General features: G+C 40.3%; 1 protein-coding gene across 1 annotated transcript in view; it reads right to left on the reverse strand.

Annotated features, from left to right (window-relative positions):
- Positions 1-6834: 6834 nt before the first annotated feature.
- The window catches only part of EFNB1 (ephrin B1), a 61982-nt gene continuing 50980 nt past the window's right edge, over positions 6835-17836 (reverse strand). Inside the window, exons 3-5 of the mRNA XM_063432175.1 lie at positions 14230-14322; positions 11657-11776; positions 6835-11089 (exon numbers count right to left, since the gene is read on the reverse strand). Of these exons, the coding sequence (XP_063288245.1) occupies positions 10710-11089; positions 11657-11776; positions 14230-14322 (593 nt within the window). The 3' untranslated portion in view covers positions 6835-10709. The remainder of the gene's footprint in view (positions 11090-11656; positions 11777-14229; positions 14323-17836) is intronic.

The following is a 17836-nucleotide window of genomic DNA, read 5'->3' on the forward strand; positions in this document are numbered from 1 at the left end:
CCACCCCCGCTTATTCCTCCCACCGATCCCTCCCCTTCATCTGCAGTCCCCCACTTTCCCCTACTGCCCCTCCCTCTACTCCACCTTCTCCTCCTCCTACTCCTCCTTCCTGCTCTTACTCCTCCCCCTCTTCCTACTCCTCCCTCTACTCCACTTTCTCCTCCTACCCCTTCCTCTACTCCACCTTCTCCTCTCTCCTCCTACTTCTCCTCTTCTCCTCCTCCTACTCCTCCCTCTACTCCACCTTCTCCTCTCTCCTCCTACTTCCCCTCTACTCCTCCTTCTTCTTCCTACTCCTCCCTCTACTCCACTTTCTCCTCCTACTCCTCCCTCTACTCCACCTTCTCCTCTCTCCTCCTACTTCCCCTCTACTCCTCCTCCTACTCCTCCCTCTACTCCACCTTCTCCTCTCTCCTCCTACTTCTCCTCTTCTCCTCCTCCTACTCCTCCCTCTACTCCACCTTCTCCTCTCTCCTCCTACTTCCCCTCTACTCCTCCTTCTTCTTCCTACTCCTCCCCCTACTCCACTTTCTCCTCCTACTCCTCCCTCTACTCCACCTTCTCCTCTCTCCTCCTACTTCCCCTCTACTCCTCCTCCTACTCCTCCCTCTACTCCACTTTCTCCTTCCACTCCACCTTCTCCTCTCTCCTCCTACTTCTCCTCTACTCCTCCTTCTCCTCCTCCTACTCCACCTTCTTCCCTCTCACTCTATCCGCTACTCATTCTTCCATCTCCCCACCACCATATCTGTATCCTTTATATGCTTCCTCCCTTCTTATTCCTTACCAATTTCCTCCACTCATAGACGACTCTGCCTCTACCTGACAACATTATATTTTGAAGAAAAGTTGCTCTGGCCACTCTTCCGCCACTTCCCAGGGGGGAATACCACACTAACGAAAAATTAAAATTATTCAGACATGAAAGAACTGTTTTGGGCACTCTCAAGGAAATAGTGCGGTCCTGACCCAGATTCCCATGGAAGTAAGACACCTGTAAGGGAGGTGGCTGTCCCTCATGTTTTTTCTACACTAAGTCCCCAGAAATCTCATGAAAGGAACCTGACTCATTAGAACAAAACATGAACATTCAACTTACAGATCTCTACAGAGGGGGGTCAGCAAGAGAACTGTGAATAGAAAGACAAATACCCCCCAATCTCACACAGAAATAGGTGAGGAAACCTCTTCTACTGCTCCTCATGGTTGCTTTGAACAGATGAAAGAAGAAACAAGACACCTTTCAACAGAGCATGCAGTAGCTTTACCAGATCCTGACTCCACTCTGTTTACGGATAAAGAGGAAAGGTACCATACTGGATTTGCTGTTGCTACAGAAGATCAGGTACATCAAGCACCTTCACTTTCCTCACTCACATCTGCTCAAGACGCTGAATTGACAGCCTTCTCAGTGGCATACAAAATGCCTGAAGGAAGACATGCCAATATCTACACTGACTCAAGACATGCCCTGGGTGCAGCACATTATTTTGGATCAATCTGGAAGATAAGAAGCACCACTCAGCTGACTAAAAGCTGCCAACCAAGCCACAAGTGCACCAAGGGAAGTGGACAGAATGGTGTCCGCTAAAGAAACTTCTATACTCACCATGTAGATCCTACCTACAGATCTCAAGCTTCTGAAAGAATGACAAGCAGCTACTGACCCTGAAGAAATACAAAGCTGGAAAAACAGAAAGGGGCAACCCTTGAAGACGGGCTGTACTCCAACGCTCTTAAGCTCAGTTTACCCAAAAACATGTACTGGGCAGTGAGCCCATGGAACTTTATACCTATCCAAGACCCTCATGAACTCTTTGATCTCTAAAATACTCCTAAGCACCTAGCTAACTCTTAATATCCCTTTCAAGAATCCAGATGACAAAGAGCTACTGGGTCAAATATGCACTAGTTATCATAGACATTTTGTCAGGATGGCCAGAAGTCTAGCCGGTCATCAATGTGACATCCAAGACCATATACCCAGTAGTGCATTGTGAAAGTTGCAGAGATCACTCAGTGGATTCATTGTTCCAGATTCAAGACTCTCTCTGCAACATGAGAAGTGACATTTGTTGATTTTGACACACTTTTGACTCTAAAGAAAAAATGACTTGTTAAATAAAAAGATACCAGCAAGTAGGTGTTTGATGGCCATAATAATGCCTGACCACCTGCCATCGATGGAAAGCCGAGGACCCCAAAAGGAGACCTCGTGAAGCTAAAAAGATCCAAACGCCAAGCTCCCTCAGGATTATTTGCCCATCCTGAGTTTGTGGTGATATTAATATTGACTAAATGATCCGAGTCCACCTACGCTGATGTAGCGTGGGACAGGTTTAATACTACAATGCATAAGCAAATGCGCCCTAGCCACGGTTATTATGTCCATACACATAATACATGACAAGGTACTCTTGACACACCACATTCATGCTTCAGAACATAAAGAGGAGCACCCCTCTAAAGGGAAAGTTTGACACACATATATATATATATATATGGATGCCATAGGTGTGCCAAGGGGGGGTACCAGATGATTTTGCAGTAAAAGGAAAGTTTGAGTCCATTTTCCCAATCGTCACTGCTAATAATTATAATAATATTTTGATTTGCATTTATTATATCTATTGCAACCAACAACGTTTACCTGTCACCATGACTTGTTGTGCCTATATTCCAGATAACACAGGTCCATACGGTAATGTAAGCTAGTCTATTTATGATGTCCCTCTGAAGAACTAAGAAGACTTTAAGAACCGTTACTTCATAGGGTTTTGTGCCTTTGGGCTAACCTGTCTTCTGAAACTAACTAATAAAGTTTATCTCTTAGAATATTTACATTTCATAGGGGGGACTGATGTAGAATTATTAAAAAATCTTTATTGTACTTGTATTGAATTATTGCACTAACTCCATTTTAACCTGATGCTGTGACAAATCCTCCATTTTGTCCTCATAACCTGACTTCTCCATATGAAAACTACATTACATGACAGAATTGCTCAGCACATCTAACACAATAGACAAAGACTGTATTTTTCCATAAAGATATGACTAACCCAGGAACTGCTGAATTTCCCCTAACTCGCAACATAGTATAAATTGAAGGCCATGAGAACACTGTAGTAATGAAATGTTCTATTCATAAGAGACCTTGCACCTGACCACGAGATCTGACATCACTGACTGTGTAAAATGACGCTCAAGACCCCCTTGTCCCCACCCGTGTCCAAAATAATACCACCTCTTGGTGGGTGGACACGAAGTTAGTCACATAATGTTTAATCCAATTAATGATGTTTATTTGTTATTATCTGATAACCAATGATGATGTCATTTTGCTTTTAAAAAGATCTGCACAACTGTTTTCCAACCAGATTGTATTAAATTTTCTGAAGTGCTTTTAACCTGAACTCCATGTGTCAGTGTGAGCTTACTTCTGCGTATACGCAATTTAATCATCTCAGATTTGGACAGGAACAGATAGACTTTGAACAGTTTGGTTTACTTTCAAAAAGTACCATAACAATATACCATTTAGAGGCTTGGTCACAGAAGTGCTGATTCAATATTGTATTCTTTTTAAAAGTTGTACCAGTGTAGAATTTATCAACACTCCTTTAACCCCTTAAGGACCAAACTTCTGGAATAAAAGGGAATCATGACATGTCACACATGTCATGTGTCCTTAAGGGGTTAAAAAGTTCAAACAATGACTGCCCTATAGAAAATGGAAATCTGCCTCCAAAAACTTTAAATCATTGTTTTCTTTTCAGCTTTTTGGCCACAAATGCACAATTCAATTGCTAACTCTCCCAACAATTCAGCTGCTTTTAAACTTTATTTTAATGTATTTACCCATAGTGGTGTTCAGCCACTGATTTCATATTTTCACCATCCACAGATCCAAGAGTTTGATGTGCTCCCACAGGCAGTACGTGCCAGAGAAGCAGAGTGTAGATGCTCTAGCTCACGTTTATTCACAAAAGTGGGAATTATGGATAATTGGAGAGGAAATTGCAAATTTTAGGCTAAAACCAGCGAGCTGGAAAATGAGGATTTAGTAAGAGCCTTATTATGAAAACAGTGATAGAATAATATAATTTATGGATTTAGTGCAATTTAAAGCATAGGTATCTACACCCTGTGCTCCTTTAGTACAGTCTTTCCTGCACATATCAATGGCAGATTTTCCATACATATATCAACTCTTCTTTGTGGGTTCTAGGTGTAATTTTGAGGTTGTTTTCAGAGTATAGCAAGGCTACCACTATCATGCACCAGGATGACATCGCCAGGTGAATGACATAACGAGCTTTCCCAGCCCCCCAGAGTTATTCACTAAAGTGTGTAATTCGGACTTTGACATTTTAAGCCAAACAGAGTCAGAATTTGAAATTTAGGTTAAACTCATGACAACCCACACTTTATTGAATAGCTATCTATGCATGGTTTGTAAATTATTCATGACAAGGAATTAGATAAATCTCAAATCATGACAACCTTTTCGTGTCACCTGAACCACATGTAAACCATATTTATGCTCACAATTTGTTTCAAACCCTAAAAAAGTAATTATAGAGGGTCAACAACAAAGCTGTTCCATAGTGAGCATCATTTTATAGGGCTTCTGTGAGCTAAAATTCAAAACAGGTATAGCACTGGAGGTTGCTGGACACAGATTAGCAAATTTGGCTAGAAAAGCTGGAGCAGTGAAAAAAATATAAAGTTATTAAGAAAGCCTTGAGAAGGAGGTCACAGTCAGCTGGAATAACCGGAAGATTAAAATGTGAACCAAATAAATCTGTGTATTTCTATTTACTTTCAGAGGATTGGAATCTTGATGCACGATGCCATTGTAACATGAAAATTGAGTGTATGAACAATTGTAAAAATAAGTAAGTAAAATTTCCATAGGAAAAAAACTTTATTTAACAATATATCAGGATTCCAACATTTCTCCAGAGAACTGGAGTTCCAGGCAATAACATGAACATGGGTGACATTTAAACTGCAGAGCCGTAGGGAACATGAATTTAACAGAAAACGAAAACAAAACGTAATAACATTTTTTTAAAAACTGACTATCAGGTGAGGCATAAAAAGTCAATTTGAAATAAAACAGAGTGCCTGAGGAATGAAATGACAAGCAAACGGAGGAGTCAGCATATGTGGTATGCAGATATAACTCATTGCGTGCACGGAAATCTCTTCCCTAAAAGATGATGTAATCAAACCCCGCCTCTCAAACCAGGTAATATGAGAAAAGCGTCCTGGCAGAGAGGCCTCGGACATGAAATGGCGTGCATAGCGGGTTTGGAGCCAGGGGCCCCTGTCCGAGAAATCAGGGTTTAGAAGGCACAGTCCAAAAATTGGAAAAGAATGAAGGGAAATAAAAATCACGGTGTTTTGTTTGATTGGTGTCATTGCAAAGTCATAAGGGTTTGGTTACAGGTAACAGATACTGTGATAACAAGAAGGCAGGAGAGGTTTATCATCTCCAAATGAGGTTCAAACAAGCGTGTTGTGGATAGCAGGCTTCTCGCTATTTTCTTATGTCTTATAAGACTATATAAACACATACAAGTAAACCACCTTTACAGGAAAACTTGGATTTGGGTAATTGACTGTGCAGTAAGACGCAAGGTCACCCCCCCCCCCCCCCCCCAAAGAAATATATATATATATATATATTTTAAATTATGGTCAGTTCAGGAAACAAAAATGTAATTAAACCGATAGAGACGGGGTTAATATCTCATTCAGCATTGGTGACGCCAGCAGGATTTTCCCCAATTATTGCAATGGTGTTTACGTTTTCTGAAAGGGTGGCACAGAGCTATGCATGCCCATTTTTTCCTCCATAAGACTTAAAATGTTTACGGTTTTACTTCATTGTATTGATTGATTTTGGTAGCTCTGTACACATGAATTGTCCCATTTATTTTCTATTAGCGCTGTACCCAAGAAGCTGCAGTCCTCAAATACCAGTGTATGGAATGAATTTGCAGATGTATAGCCTCTTCATTATAGTGCAGTGAAGTGGAGTGGAAAAAAAAAACAAAAAAACACTGGGTCTAGATTAAATAGTGTTGGCTCATATGTTCACTAAAGGGCACAAACTTAAACAGTTTACCAGAGAGCGGATTGATACAAAATGAAGCTGAAGATACCATACTGCCACAAAATTAAATCTGTTTTATATGGCATTTGCTTGTCATTACACCAAAAACAAGGTCCTTCCTGTAAAGATGTTCATTGCAAGCCAGTCCTGCAACAGACCAATCTATATTTACACGTGTACTAAGGTGCTCTAATTTACAATGATGGATTAGAAATGTCATAACCAAGAGTAAAGTGGAAATCCTGTGCTAAAGCCCTGCAGGTATTTTGTACTGAAGCCTGCTTCATATCCTGTGAGTACACATTTAGGGTATACTGGGAGCAGATGTACAAATAGATATGCATGGGGTTTTGTTGTTTTTAAAAAAACAAACAAAAAAAAAAATCTATTTTTTTCCTAAGAAAGCAAATGAAAATAAATTTGAAGTTTATACAAAACAGCTTTACAGTATTTCTTTCAAGAAAAAAACATTATTTACAAAAGAATATCAAAGTTAATTTCTTAAGGTAAGGAAGAAAAATCAATGTAATTTGAAAAAGTAAAAGGTGCAAATAAATTTCAGTTTAAATTTCACCTTTCATCTTCATATGTACATGTGCACAAGGCAATGTTAAATGGTGTGTAATTAAAATAAACTATTCCTCCAATACATGAAGGCGTGAAGAAATGGACGTGGAGCGTCAAAAAAAAAAAAAAAAAAAAAAAAAAAAGGAGGTGAAACATACATATCTTCACTGTTCGAAGTGATAAAGTGTTTACAATCTGCAAAAAAAAAAGAATCTGCAGCTTGGTACTTAAAGAAAGATGTGTCTAAAGAGTTTAAAAAGAGTATATAAAATGCAGTACATCCGAGTAATTTGTTTTTATGATAAAAAAAAAAAAAAAAAGTTTGCACCTTAATCTGTTCTGAAATCAGAAGACAATCTCGGTGTAATAATTAATAAAGAAATTAAATAAAATCTAGAGCATCAGCATCGAACAGTGGTTGATGCAAATATAGGATGTGAATGGTGGTGCTTTTAAAATTCTATTTTAAGGCCTTTGTCCTTGTCACAAGAGACTAAATGTCTCAAAGCCCCTCTCCGGCAGACAGACAGCTGCTGCCTCCGAGTGCAGAAGCCCTTAATCTGCCTCAATACAAAAGGATACCAGATATAACTCTGCATAGAACGTGAAGCGGGAATAGGAGCTGCCAAGGGCTATATAGAGGTCTTCGGAGGGTACTACTAGCAAGAAAGGTAGAATAGGTAAAAAGGCTGTCAACATGGACCACCACAGCTACATGTGTCCTTAGTCACTACTTGCACACTTCAAGATGAAACATACCTGTGTTCTTTCCTAGCATGGATCAATATCAAAAAGTTCATTGAAACTAATTTGGGCACACTGCCCTTTGCAGAGTCTAAAGGCAGGGGACCCCACTGTATTTTTTAATGTGACTGTACACCACACTAATTCTACAATTTGTGTGAATCTGATATAAATGTTGCAACAGGGCTTCTTAACCCCAGCTCAGGACCCAAAACAGTCCCAATTTGCACAGGCTATAGGCAACACCAGAATTTATTTAATACAATGCATTGAAGACCTATTTTGAGAATGTATTTTAATAGTAATCACTATTACCCGTGAAGAACAGGTTACAGGTCAACAGTTATTTCGAAGTTAGGTTGCCGATCTAATGGCATCTTTGTAATTTTTGGGTCCCTTTTAAAAAGGTGTAAGGAGTATTGTGCTAGAATTTTATAGTTTTAGGCTTTTTCTATAACTGCATTTATGCTGCAGGCTTTAATTGATCAGTACGGAGCAAGGAATTTAAAAATGCAGCACATGCCTCAACTTGGCTGCCGCAGCTTAAGCAAAAAAAAAAAAAAAAAAGTGAAGGAAATGCTACCACAAAATAAATTATAGGGTGTGTTCCAGTAAGGAGGACAGAACAAGCATGTGCGTGTGCCTGCATACAATGTGATAGAAAAGTTGTGTGTGTGCAATAGGGTGTACAAAACACCAAGGTATAAGGCAGTGGGCAGGCATCCAAATTCCCTTTAAGAGTTGCAAAGGTTGCCCCCAAGACCATGAATAGGGCAAGACCATGCCCCCCTGCTATCAAAAACGCAGCAAAAGGGTTTAAATGAAATGCAAGGGATAAGACTTAATATTAAATGTGTGAGATGTGCACTACTGAGAAAAAATTAAAAACCTTTATGGACAAAGAAGGCAGGAAAGGGATGTATAACGGTTATAATATGGAGCGAAAACACACACAATAGGGGGGAAAATGTGTAAAATTGTTGTGAGATCATCTATGTGCACGAATATGGTCAGTGAAGTTTATAGAACCTTCTATGTTGGTGTACATTAGCAGCTAAGGATCGTCCCCTTCATCTTGTTCATAGTTGCTGCCCACACCACTGCAATACAGAACATGCTGGGTTGGCATCTGGACTCACAAGCAACAGACAAATCGTGTACACAAAACATGGTGGCATAACTGTATACATTATCTGATGTCTTCCCCCGCTCACAAGCGAGACAGAAAAGGCCAACTGCATGATTTAAGAGCAAGACCTAGTCACTATAACCACCAGTGTCACTCATGATACATGTATATATATTTATATAGACCATGGCAAAAAAAGTATGTATGAGGGATTTTACTTTATATCAGGGGTGGGGAACCTTCAGCCCTCCAGATGTTGTGGACTACATCTCTCACGATGCTTTGCCAGCATTATGGCTGTAAGAGCATTATAGGAGATGTAGTCCAAAATATCTTGAGGGCTGAAGGATTCCCAACCCCTACTTTAGATCTACAGCATTTCTACAAGAGAGGAGCCATATGCTGGAAAGACTTGGACACCAGGTTTGGGGAGGCTGCAATGGCTCAGACTAGTATAACTTAGGCCTGTCTTGCAGGATGTAGCTCAGCACCATGTGTGACACACCAAATGTTAAAATAAATGCATATAACAAATGTTCACTCATGATGAATCACATTGGGTGAACACCAGCATATTTGTTATATATAGCTGACAAGACAGGGGACACAGGGTCGCTAAATAACCAAATGAGAGAGAGCTTTACCAAAGCGGTCACACAAGATATGCCATCACATGATGTGATGGCCAACACCGTACAGATCCCTGAGTCAACACGGATGTGTGACAAGCACCATCATGGAGACTGCTTTCACCTGAAACTTTTTTCCGGTCAAGGTTATAATTATTATTATTTTGAAAAAAGTAGAAAAGTGGGCTGGCTCATCAGGAACAAAAACGACTGAAAGATTTAAACATTATGTGATCAAAAATCAGAACACACCCTCACCACTCTTCCTTTACTTCCTACAGTTATGGAATATAGGTTTAAATATCACCAGCATCTCTAAAAAAATGTATAACCAATAGGGATAAAAGCTGGTCAGGTGAATGCAACCACCGCCACATTGGTTAGCATCCAAAACATTCTCCTGTCACTCCTACATTGAACATTGTATACGGAGGTCACACCAGTCAATATTAAGGTCATTGTTACTCCACGCAATGCTTTTTAGTTCTAAGTTACTGCATCTAATGACATGTTTGATTCAGAATCAACACAATATGTGTGGAGACAACAGCCTGAGTGGTTCTTGCCTTTAAGTCTAATCTTTATGCTTTAGGTATCAAGGCAAAAGTTTCAGCTATTAGGCAGGATCTAGTCCCAGGACCCAGTAACACTCAGGGTGTTGTATCCACCATTAATTGGGTCCTTTTCTCACCACATTGGACAGGGCGTTGATTGAAATACAGTCATATTAAACACAAGTGTGCAATTAAGTGCATATAAGTGCACAGGTAGCATGTGTGGTGTGTATACCAGTGCACAGGTAGTGTGTGTAGTACAGTATAGAAATACTTAGCGCTCACTCTTTTTGTCCGCCTGCACAGAAACAGTATAGGAACTACACAGGCCCAGATTTCCGTTTTAGGGTGTGTGGTTGAGACACACCAAGTGACAGCACTCTGAAAACACATAAGAGAGCAAATGCAGTGTGCCAGAGTGCTGAACATGGCTGCAGCTCCCATCTGTGCCCTAAAAAACCCAAAAAACTACCATTAGATTGGTCTTTTGACAAGGAACTGGAGAAAAACTGCTCAAGACTAGGAGACACCGCTCAAGACTAGGATACTAACTCCAAGAACCAGGTGGCTTTGCCAAACCCTTCGGACACCATGCAGGGCACTTTTTCAATGCACAATTGAATTGCATCAGTAATTCTCACTCAGGTACTTGTGTCCCAACAAGGTAAATTCCACGGTTGAGTCCTGACTGCTCCAGTCACTTCCATGTCAAGTAAGGGTTAAAAACACTGCATGTGTGCAAAGTACAGACAGGAGCAGATTATCCCACCCTACCTTGGAGAGGATAGGGAGCATAATAAAAAGGACAAACTATATAAAAATACCTAACATAGGGAAAGTTAGTCTTATTGCTCCGTCTCCCAGAGTCCTTTAATGCAGAGTGACCTTTGGCCTGTGCTCCTGGTGATGGATTGGCTTATCCCACAGATGGGGAGCAAGGTTTTATTTGTGGGCCCTCCTCAGACCTTGTAGTAAATGTTTGCAGGGCTTTGTGGGGGCATCTCCTGAACAATGTACACAGGATGCCCATAGTCCCCACTGACTTTCTCATAATGTGGGCAGTAATTGTTCTCTGTAGTCCGCAGCGGGATGATGATGTCACTGGGCTCGGAGCCTGCATTGCCACTACACTTTGGGCTGGCCAATGTGCTAAGTGAGAGCGCTGCTGACCGCTGTTGTGTATGCTTACGATGACGTTTTCGGATCTTGATGAGCAGGACAATCAGAAAAATTATGATAAGGATGAAGATTACACAGCCAGCTCCAATTGCAGCAAACACAGCGATTTTTGAATTGAAGAAATTGTCAACTCCATCTCCAGTATTCCCAGCATTTTCACCTTAAAAAGGAGAGGAGGGGGTGACAAAACAGTTAATGTCAGTGGTGGTTATGTTGCAAAACATTTACAAAGAACCCTACAAGACCATAATGAAGAAATCACTAGATAGAGATATATAGATATAGATATATATATATATATGAAACGGACACGGAATTTAATAAATAATAAAGTTAACCATTACATGGAATTAATGCCATAGCGCATATAAAACCAATGTTTATATTACCCTGTGTTCAGTTACATGGGGAGAAGATGCCTGCTTGAAGATATCTGTGGGGTTCAGCGTACATATATCTGCTGCATTCCAATAAGCTCATGGGTACACACAAACGTGCTATAAAAGCTTTTTGAATTGTGTACATCTACAAACCCATAAATCATATACATAAAATAAAATAAAATAAAATTCACCATTAAAAAAAAAAAAATGCACCATTTAAGAAACATTTAGACCCTGTACATGAACACAGTTTATGATTAAGCAGCTGCTGGGGGAAAACACACACATTGTCAGTCGTAAACATATTCTAATACTACATAGACTAAGCCTTTGCAGGATCTTACCTTGTTTGGCATGGTCTTCTATATGAATCCAAGGTCCCGAAGTTGCTAATTTTCCAGTATTATCTTGCTCTTTGCTAGGTTTACTAGTAGTCAGATGTTCTGGCAAAACTGCATTGGGATCTATGACAAAAGGATAATACTATTAGTTTATGCTTGCTTTTGCTGAAAAAGGGATAAGAAATTATTATTTAGACGAATGGAGGTACACAAAGCAAAAAATTTACTCCTTCAGGAACCGTAGCCTGTACTGTCCTCCCTTTCATGCCCAAGTAGATTTATGACTTCTGCTAATTATATTTTCATCTTCAATGGCCCAACTTCTCTAGATTCCATAATACAGCACACCCAGTTAACCAAACCCCGTGGACAATGGTTTACCAATAACTATAAATTGTAACACAGTCTACTTTTCCAGTTGCTATCAGTATAAAGTCTCGGACCACACAGTTACTAGAATAGTCAGAAAGTGTGATATATATATATATATACACACACACACACACACGAAACTTTTGCCCTCACCATTGCCTTTCTACCCTTTGCTCATTTCTATTATGCCATGTTTTTCATTACTAATTTCCAGTAATTTTGCCTTCCTTCCCACCTGAGCCTCTTCTCCTTTGTCAAGTCCAGAAACATGGACTTAAAACCAAAAGATACAAGAAAGCACTAAATGGGCATAAAGTGAGCAAAAGACACATCAAGTGTGATTGACATTGTTGTGTCCTATTATGTGCTGTAGGTCTTTGTGATAAAGTAGCACGTAAACTGCTGTGTATCGGTTACTGCACACTAAAAATGACTATGTCAAAGCAGTAAGTCACTTTGTTCAGCTTGATGGTCAGGCCCACCAAGCTTTTTTACGAGTTTAACAAAGATAACGAGAAGGTCTGTGTAAAACCCTCAAACTACAAGCACCTTAAGACAGCTAATATAGAAGACACAGGAATAACTAGTTTAGACAGCAATCTATCCTCAGGGGACAAATGACCGGACACATACATTATATGTACATTTCCTGGAACTTAAGACATTACTTGTGTAGCAGAGGGTGCATCGAGGTTGTTAAAAGAGCATACTACAAAGTATGGCTAAAACCCCTAATATATGAACCCAATTCCAACCATTTGTCACAGGAGTTGGATTTATTGCAATCCTGCATTATAGAACAGGTTTATTATCCCACAGAGTGGAAATAATAGAGAAACTGCCACCTCATACATATTCTAACGCATCGCCAATTGAATACAGTCAATTAAAATACCTATATGGAATTTGATGGCGCTGTATAAATAATAAAAATAATAATTTGAGGTTTTGTAACATGTCTGGCTTTTTCAGTCTGCCATTTTCTACTATACGAATGTTTAAATAAAATTCCAGTAAAAATGTTTTTTTTTTTTCTGGTCATTGTTCCCGTGCTCCCATCCAGGGCCAAAATTAAAAAGCCATTTTCATTTGTCATATGTATATGATGTAATATATTGTAATCTGAATTGGGCACACTGGTATACTAATACACCCGTCAGAAAGGGTAAGCTTTTTTCATGCTACAGACAACAATTCTACAGGTTTACTGGTGGCTGTCAAAGTGTACATGAATAACAGTCAACTGTACACTGAGCTACAGAAAATAAACCGTGTATGTGTTAAAAAAATAAAATAAAATCAAGTTTTAAAATATAGGTCTTCTTAAAATATTTTAACTTCACTACCGGTACTCCGGAAAGTTATCACTAAGCATTACTGGACTCGAGTCTAAAGTCAGTTATTCCCAGCCTCTTGTCAAATGATGATAAATGTACATGGAAACCGGGTGTCTTTGTAATAATTTTACAATAAAGGTTATTAAAGGTCCACACATCCATACTGACACAGCAGCTTTTTGTCAATGTCAAGGCAAGTCATTTTAGACTTGTCTTGACATTTAGCAAGCACTTTAACTAGTAATATTTACATGAAAAACAAATAGGTAATTACCTTACTTTGGTCTATATGTACACGTGATACAAGATATTATCTAGCGGGCACCTGATCTTTTCAAGCTAATTTTGAAATATTTGTAACGTGTTCTATGAATGATGCAGATATTCTGTGAGATGAGGAGGATGCGTTATGTACATTTTGACAGCTTTTAATAATTAAATCATTCTTACGTTGAAAACAGTTTCCACAATGGAACTTCTTGGCACATCTCAGCAAGAAGATGTATTTCCAGTACATAAAAGCAATGAGTACTACAGATGTTTATTAAATCTATTATTAAATTATTGAGTGGTTTAAGGCTTGTAACATTTTAACACATACTGATCAAAGCAGCCAGTTGTAGACTCATGCTTGGAAACAGGCACAGAGTGTGAATATGACAGTGACTTGCAGAGTATAAACAAAGAAAACATACCATATAAGATCGGGAAAGGGAAACAAACAAAAAATAGAAACAAAAACTGCCATAATAATTCAGATACTATTCATCGCAAGTACAAAATCCACTATATGGCAATACGTTTTTAAACTTTCCAGCAATGCAGAAATCACCATCAGCTCTAGATTAATGCTACCCAATTTCTCACCTTGTTCGACCTTCATGATAATCTTCATAGATCGTGTGCTGCAGACGCCCCCCTCTCGATTTTCTATACCCTGGAGAGTGCCATTGGATGTGGCTAAAAGAAACAAGAGAAAAAAAATGCTATTATAGATGGAGATAGCAGGTAACTTTTTAACCTCCCTGGCGGTATGATTATGTCAGGAATTTTGTACCAAAAGCGGTACCATTTTTTTGCATGGAAATTTGGTGTTATGTATTGTAGGCCAGTAATTACTTTCTTAAACCTGACCAAAAGTACTCTCAGATGTGATAAAGTTTGAAACATAAAATCATGAATTATAATCTAATAAATAATATAATTTTATTCAATAATGTAATAAATAATGAAATTTGTCAAACAAAGAAAATTCAGTAAACATCCTGGGTGTGGTAAATTTTGAAACATGGGACTGCACAGAGACCGACATCACAATCAGGGCAATGGAATCTGGTTTCCTTTCGGATTTTTTTTCCATTGCTATCTCGCTTTGAGCAGCAAACTACGCACATCCTTGTAGGTGCTTCCTTTTTTGCGGTTGGCGGGATGTAATCCATAAAGTGACGACCAGTCAGGCGTTGACAACGTCAACAGCACGACGTCCAGATCTGTTCACGGCCACTGATGCCGTTTGGTAGTTCACAAAAATCCGCTCCGCCACCTTCCAGATAAAGTCAGAATGAACAAGAGGCATGTCACTCTTTCCTTTGTGCAGTATATAGGCATTCCAGAGGCATTGTTCCAGTAGATGCCTGAAGATTTTTTTGTAATATTTTTTTTGTTGTTTCCGCATAGCCGGATAAAATGTCATCGCCTGATCAGCTCTATCGACTCCTCCCATGGTGTTGTTGTAGTCAATCACAAGTCGTGGCTTCATGACATCTTTCCCACCTCTTGTGTGGACCATGGCAGTGGAGGTGTTATGCACTGTACTCATTAGGCATACGTCTTTTTTGTCACGCCAACGCATTGCCATCATCTTTCCTTTCTGCCAGGCAACCATTTCTCCTGTTTTCAGTTTTTGCTTGGCAAACATAGATGGCAGTTCACGTCGGTTGGCCCTAACGGTTCCATATCCATCAGTCTTGTGTTTTATCAGAAACTCGTACAGCTCAGGCGATGTGTAAAAGTTGTCCGTTGTCACACAATACCCCTGATTCAGCAATGGCTCAAGCAGTGTAAGGACTGATGACGTTGCCATCCCATAGCCGCTGTACCTGGGGTTGAATTGTGTTCCTTTACCGGTGTATATGACGGAATTCCATATATAGCCAGTGGCACACTCGCAGAGCATATAGGATTTTATTCCAAACCGTGCTCTCTTGGATGCGATGTATTGAATCCAGCTGAGGCGTCCCTTGTAAGCCATCAGACTTTCATCAATGCTGATGTCTCTATCTGGCACATAGGCCTGCTGGAAATTTTTTAGGATCATTTGGTATACTTCCCAGATCTTCTTGAGTTTTGGCGCTGGATGTGTGGCTTCGTCAAATTCCTCGTTGTTGGTGAAGTGCAAATTCTTCATTATGAGGGAAAATCGGTACTCGGACATGATGGTGCCAAAAAATGGGGTTGCCAGCAATTTATTGGTAGTCCAGTACCATTTCTGCTGGGGTTTCCCCACCACCCCCTGAAGAAGTATTAGCCCCAGAAACTTCCAGATGTCCTCGTTAGTCACCGGTTTCCATTTTCTGTTCCTGGAAAACTTGCTATGCAGAGTAGCTGATTGCTGCTCGTTGTAGCGATTTGTCTCCGTGACAATCTTTTCAATGACGTCATCTGAGAGAAATAATTTTAGGTATGCCAAAGGATCATTGTGCTCAACGTCTACCTTCATCCCAGGTGATCCAGTAAACGGAAATCTTGGCGGCGGTACCTCATCCATACCGCAATCAATAAGGCACCAAGTGCGCACATAACTGAGCTCGGGTGCAGAATCGTCGCTGTCGCCACTACTCTGGTCACTGTCAGAGTCGGATGACGAATCTTGCCACGAATCGCTATCGCCGTCGCTCAATTCTGCGAGGGGCTCTGTGTCGCTGCCGCTGTCACTCATCTGATCCAAAGCCGCTTTGGAGATGCTAAAGTGACGCTTTGATGCCATGGTAAAAAAAATTATTTTATGGGCAGAAATTACAGCAAAAGGGGCAGGCAGGGCAGTGTAGGATGATCTGAGGTGATACTGTGTCAAATCTGAGGTGATACAATGTAATCTGACAGGATTACACTGTATCACCTAACTTTGTGTGTGTCACTTTTAGAACTTTTAGACATTTGAATTACCCGCCCAGTTCCGCACCCATGAGCCTCTGCGGCTCACAGAGACGGATCCGGGAGGGCAGATGGAGGCATCCGCCGGGGCTCTCACCGGCAATCACAGCGGGGACATCGCTGGATCGCAGGGAGAAGGTAAGGAGACTGAGTTTTCTACCCCGAGCGTGACTCGGGGTTACCGCTTCTGGCAGCGAAAATTAACCCCGAGTCACGCTCGGGAATACCGCTAGGGAGGTTAAAGGATCACTATAGGGTCAGGAACACAAACATGAAAATGCCCGAAGGGCACTATTATACTCACCAGAACAACTACATTAAGCTGTAGTTCTGGTGACTATAGTGTCCCTTTAAATAAATACAAAATGTGAAATGTATCAAAGCCCTATGATATAAGCCACACAAAGATATGCAATACAACCGTCAATGCTCAATGTGAAGAGTTGCATGAAGAGCAGCAAAGGGGACTTCTGAATGGCTCGGAACTCATAGCATACTTGCAGCTGCAATAGCTATATTTTACTGAATCCGAAGGCCTGGTTTAAGTATGAGACTGTATGCACACATACAGACACTGTTTACATTCTGTAGGTATTTGAGGATCAACATATCCTAAAGTACATAAAGTACCTTCCCATTGTTGCAAATACCCATGAGCATGATCGTTTAGCATCGCATTAACTTCAGTCACTCCTTCTGTAGGTTATAAAACGCTTATATGTCCTTAGTGAGAATGTTTATAAATCTGGTAGAAAGATTGCAAAACACTTTTTCCCCCACATATATTTCTTCAAAATGATAAATAAATGGAAATACAAATATGCATACCTTCAGATCCTTTACACTGTGCCCCTCAATGGGAATCTACAGATACAATCTCTGGCTTTTTTCCAATTTCATATGCCAGTTAAAGGGACACTATAGGCATCCAGACCACGTCATCTCATTGAAGTGGTAAGGATGCAGTGTCCTGTCTCCCTTAGTCCTGCAATGTAAATTATACTTGCATTGCAGGACTAAGACTGCCTCTAGTGGCTCTCACACAGCCACTACAGCAGGGGTAGGCAACCTTCGGCACTCCAGATGTTGTGGACTTCGTCTCTCATAATGCTCTTACACCCATAATGCTGGCAAAGCATCATGGGAGGTGTAGTCCAAAACATCTGGAGTTCCGAGCACTAGAGGAACTTCCTGCTTGCTAACCGATTTTAGGTTGTCTGACGATGGACGTCCTCACGCTCTGCATGAGAACATCCAGCTTCAGTAAAACTCCCATAGGAAAGCACCGAAGCAATGCTTTCCTATGGGGAGGGCCTAATGC

Source organism: Pelobates fuscus, chromosome 9, assembly GCF_036172605.1.
Source record: "Pelobates fuscus isolate aPelFus1 chromosome 9, aPelFus1.pri, whole genome shotgun sequence".
Classification (NCBI taxonomy): Eukaryota; Metazoa; Chordata; class Amphibia; order Anura; family Pelobatidae; genus Pelobates; species Pelobates fuscus.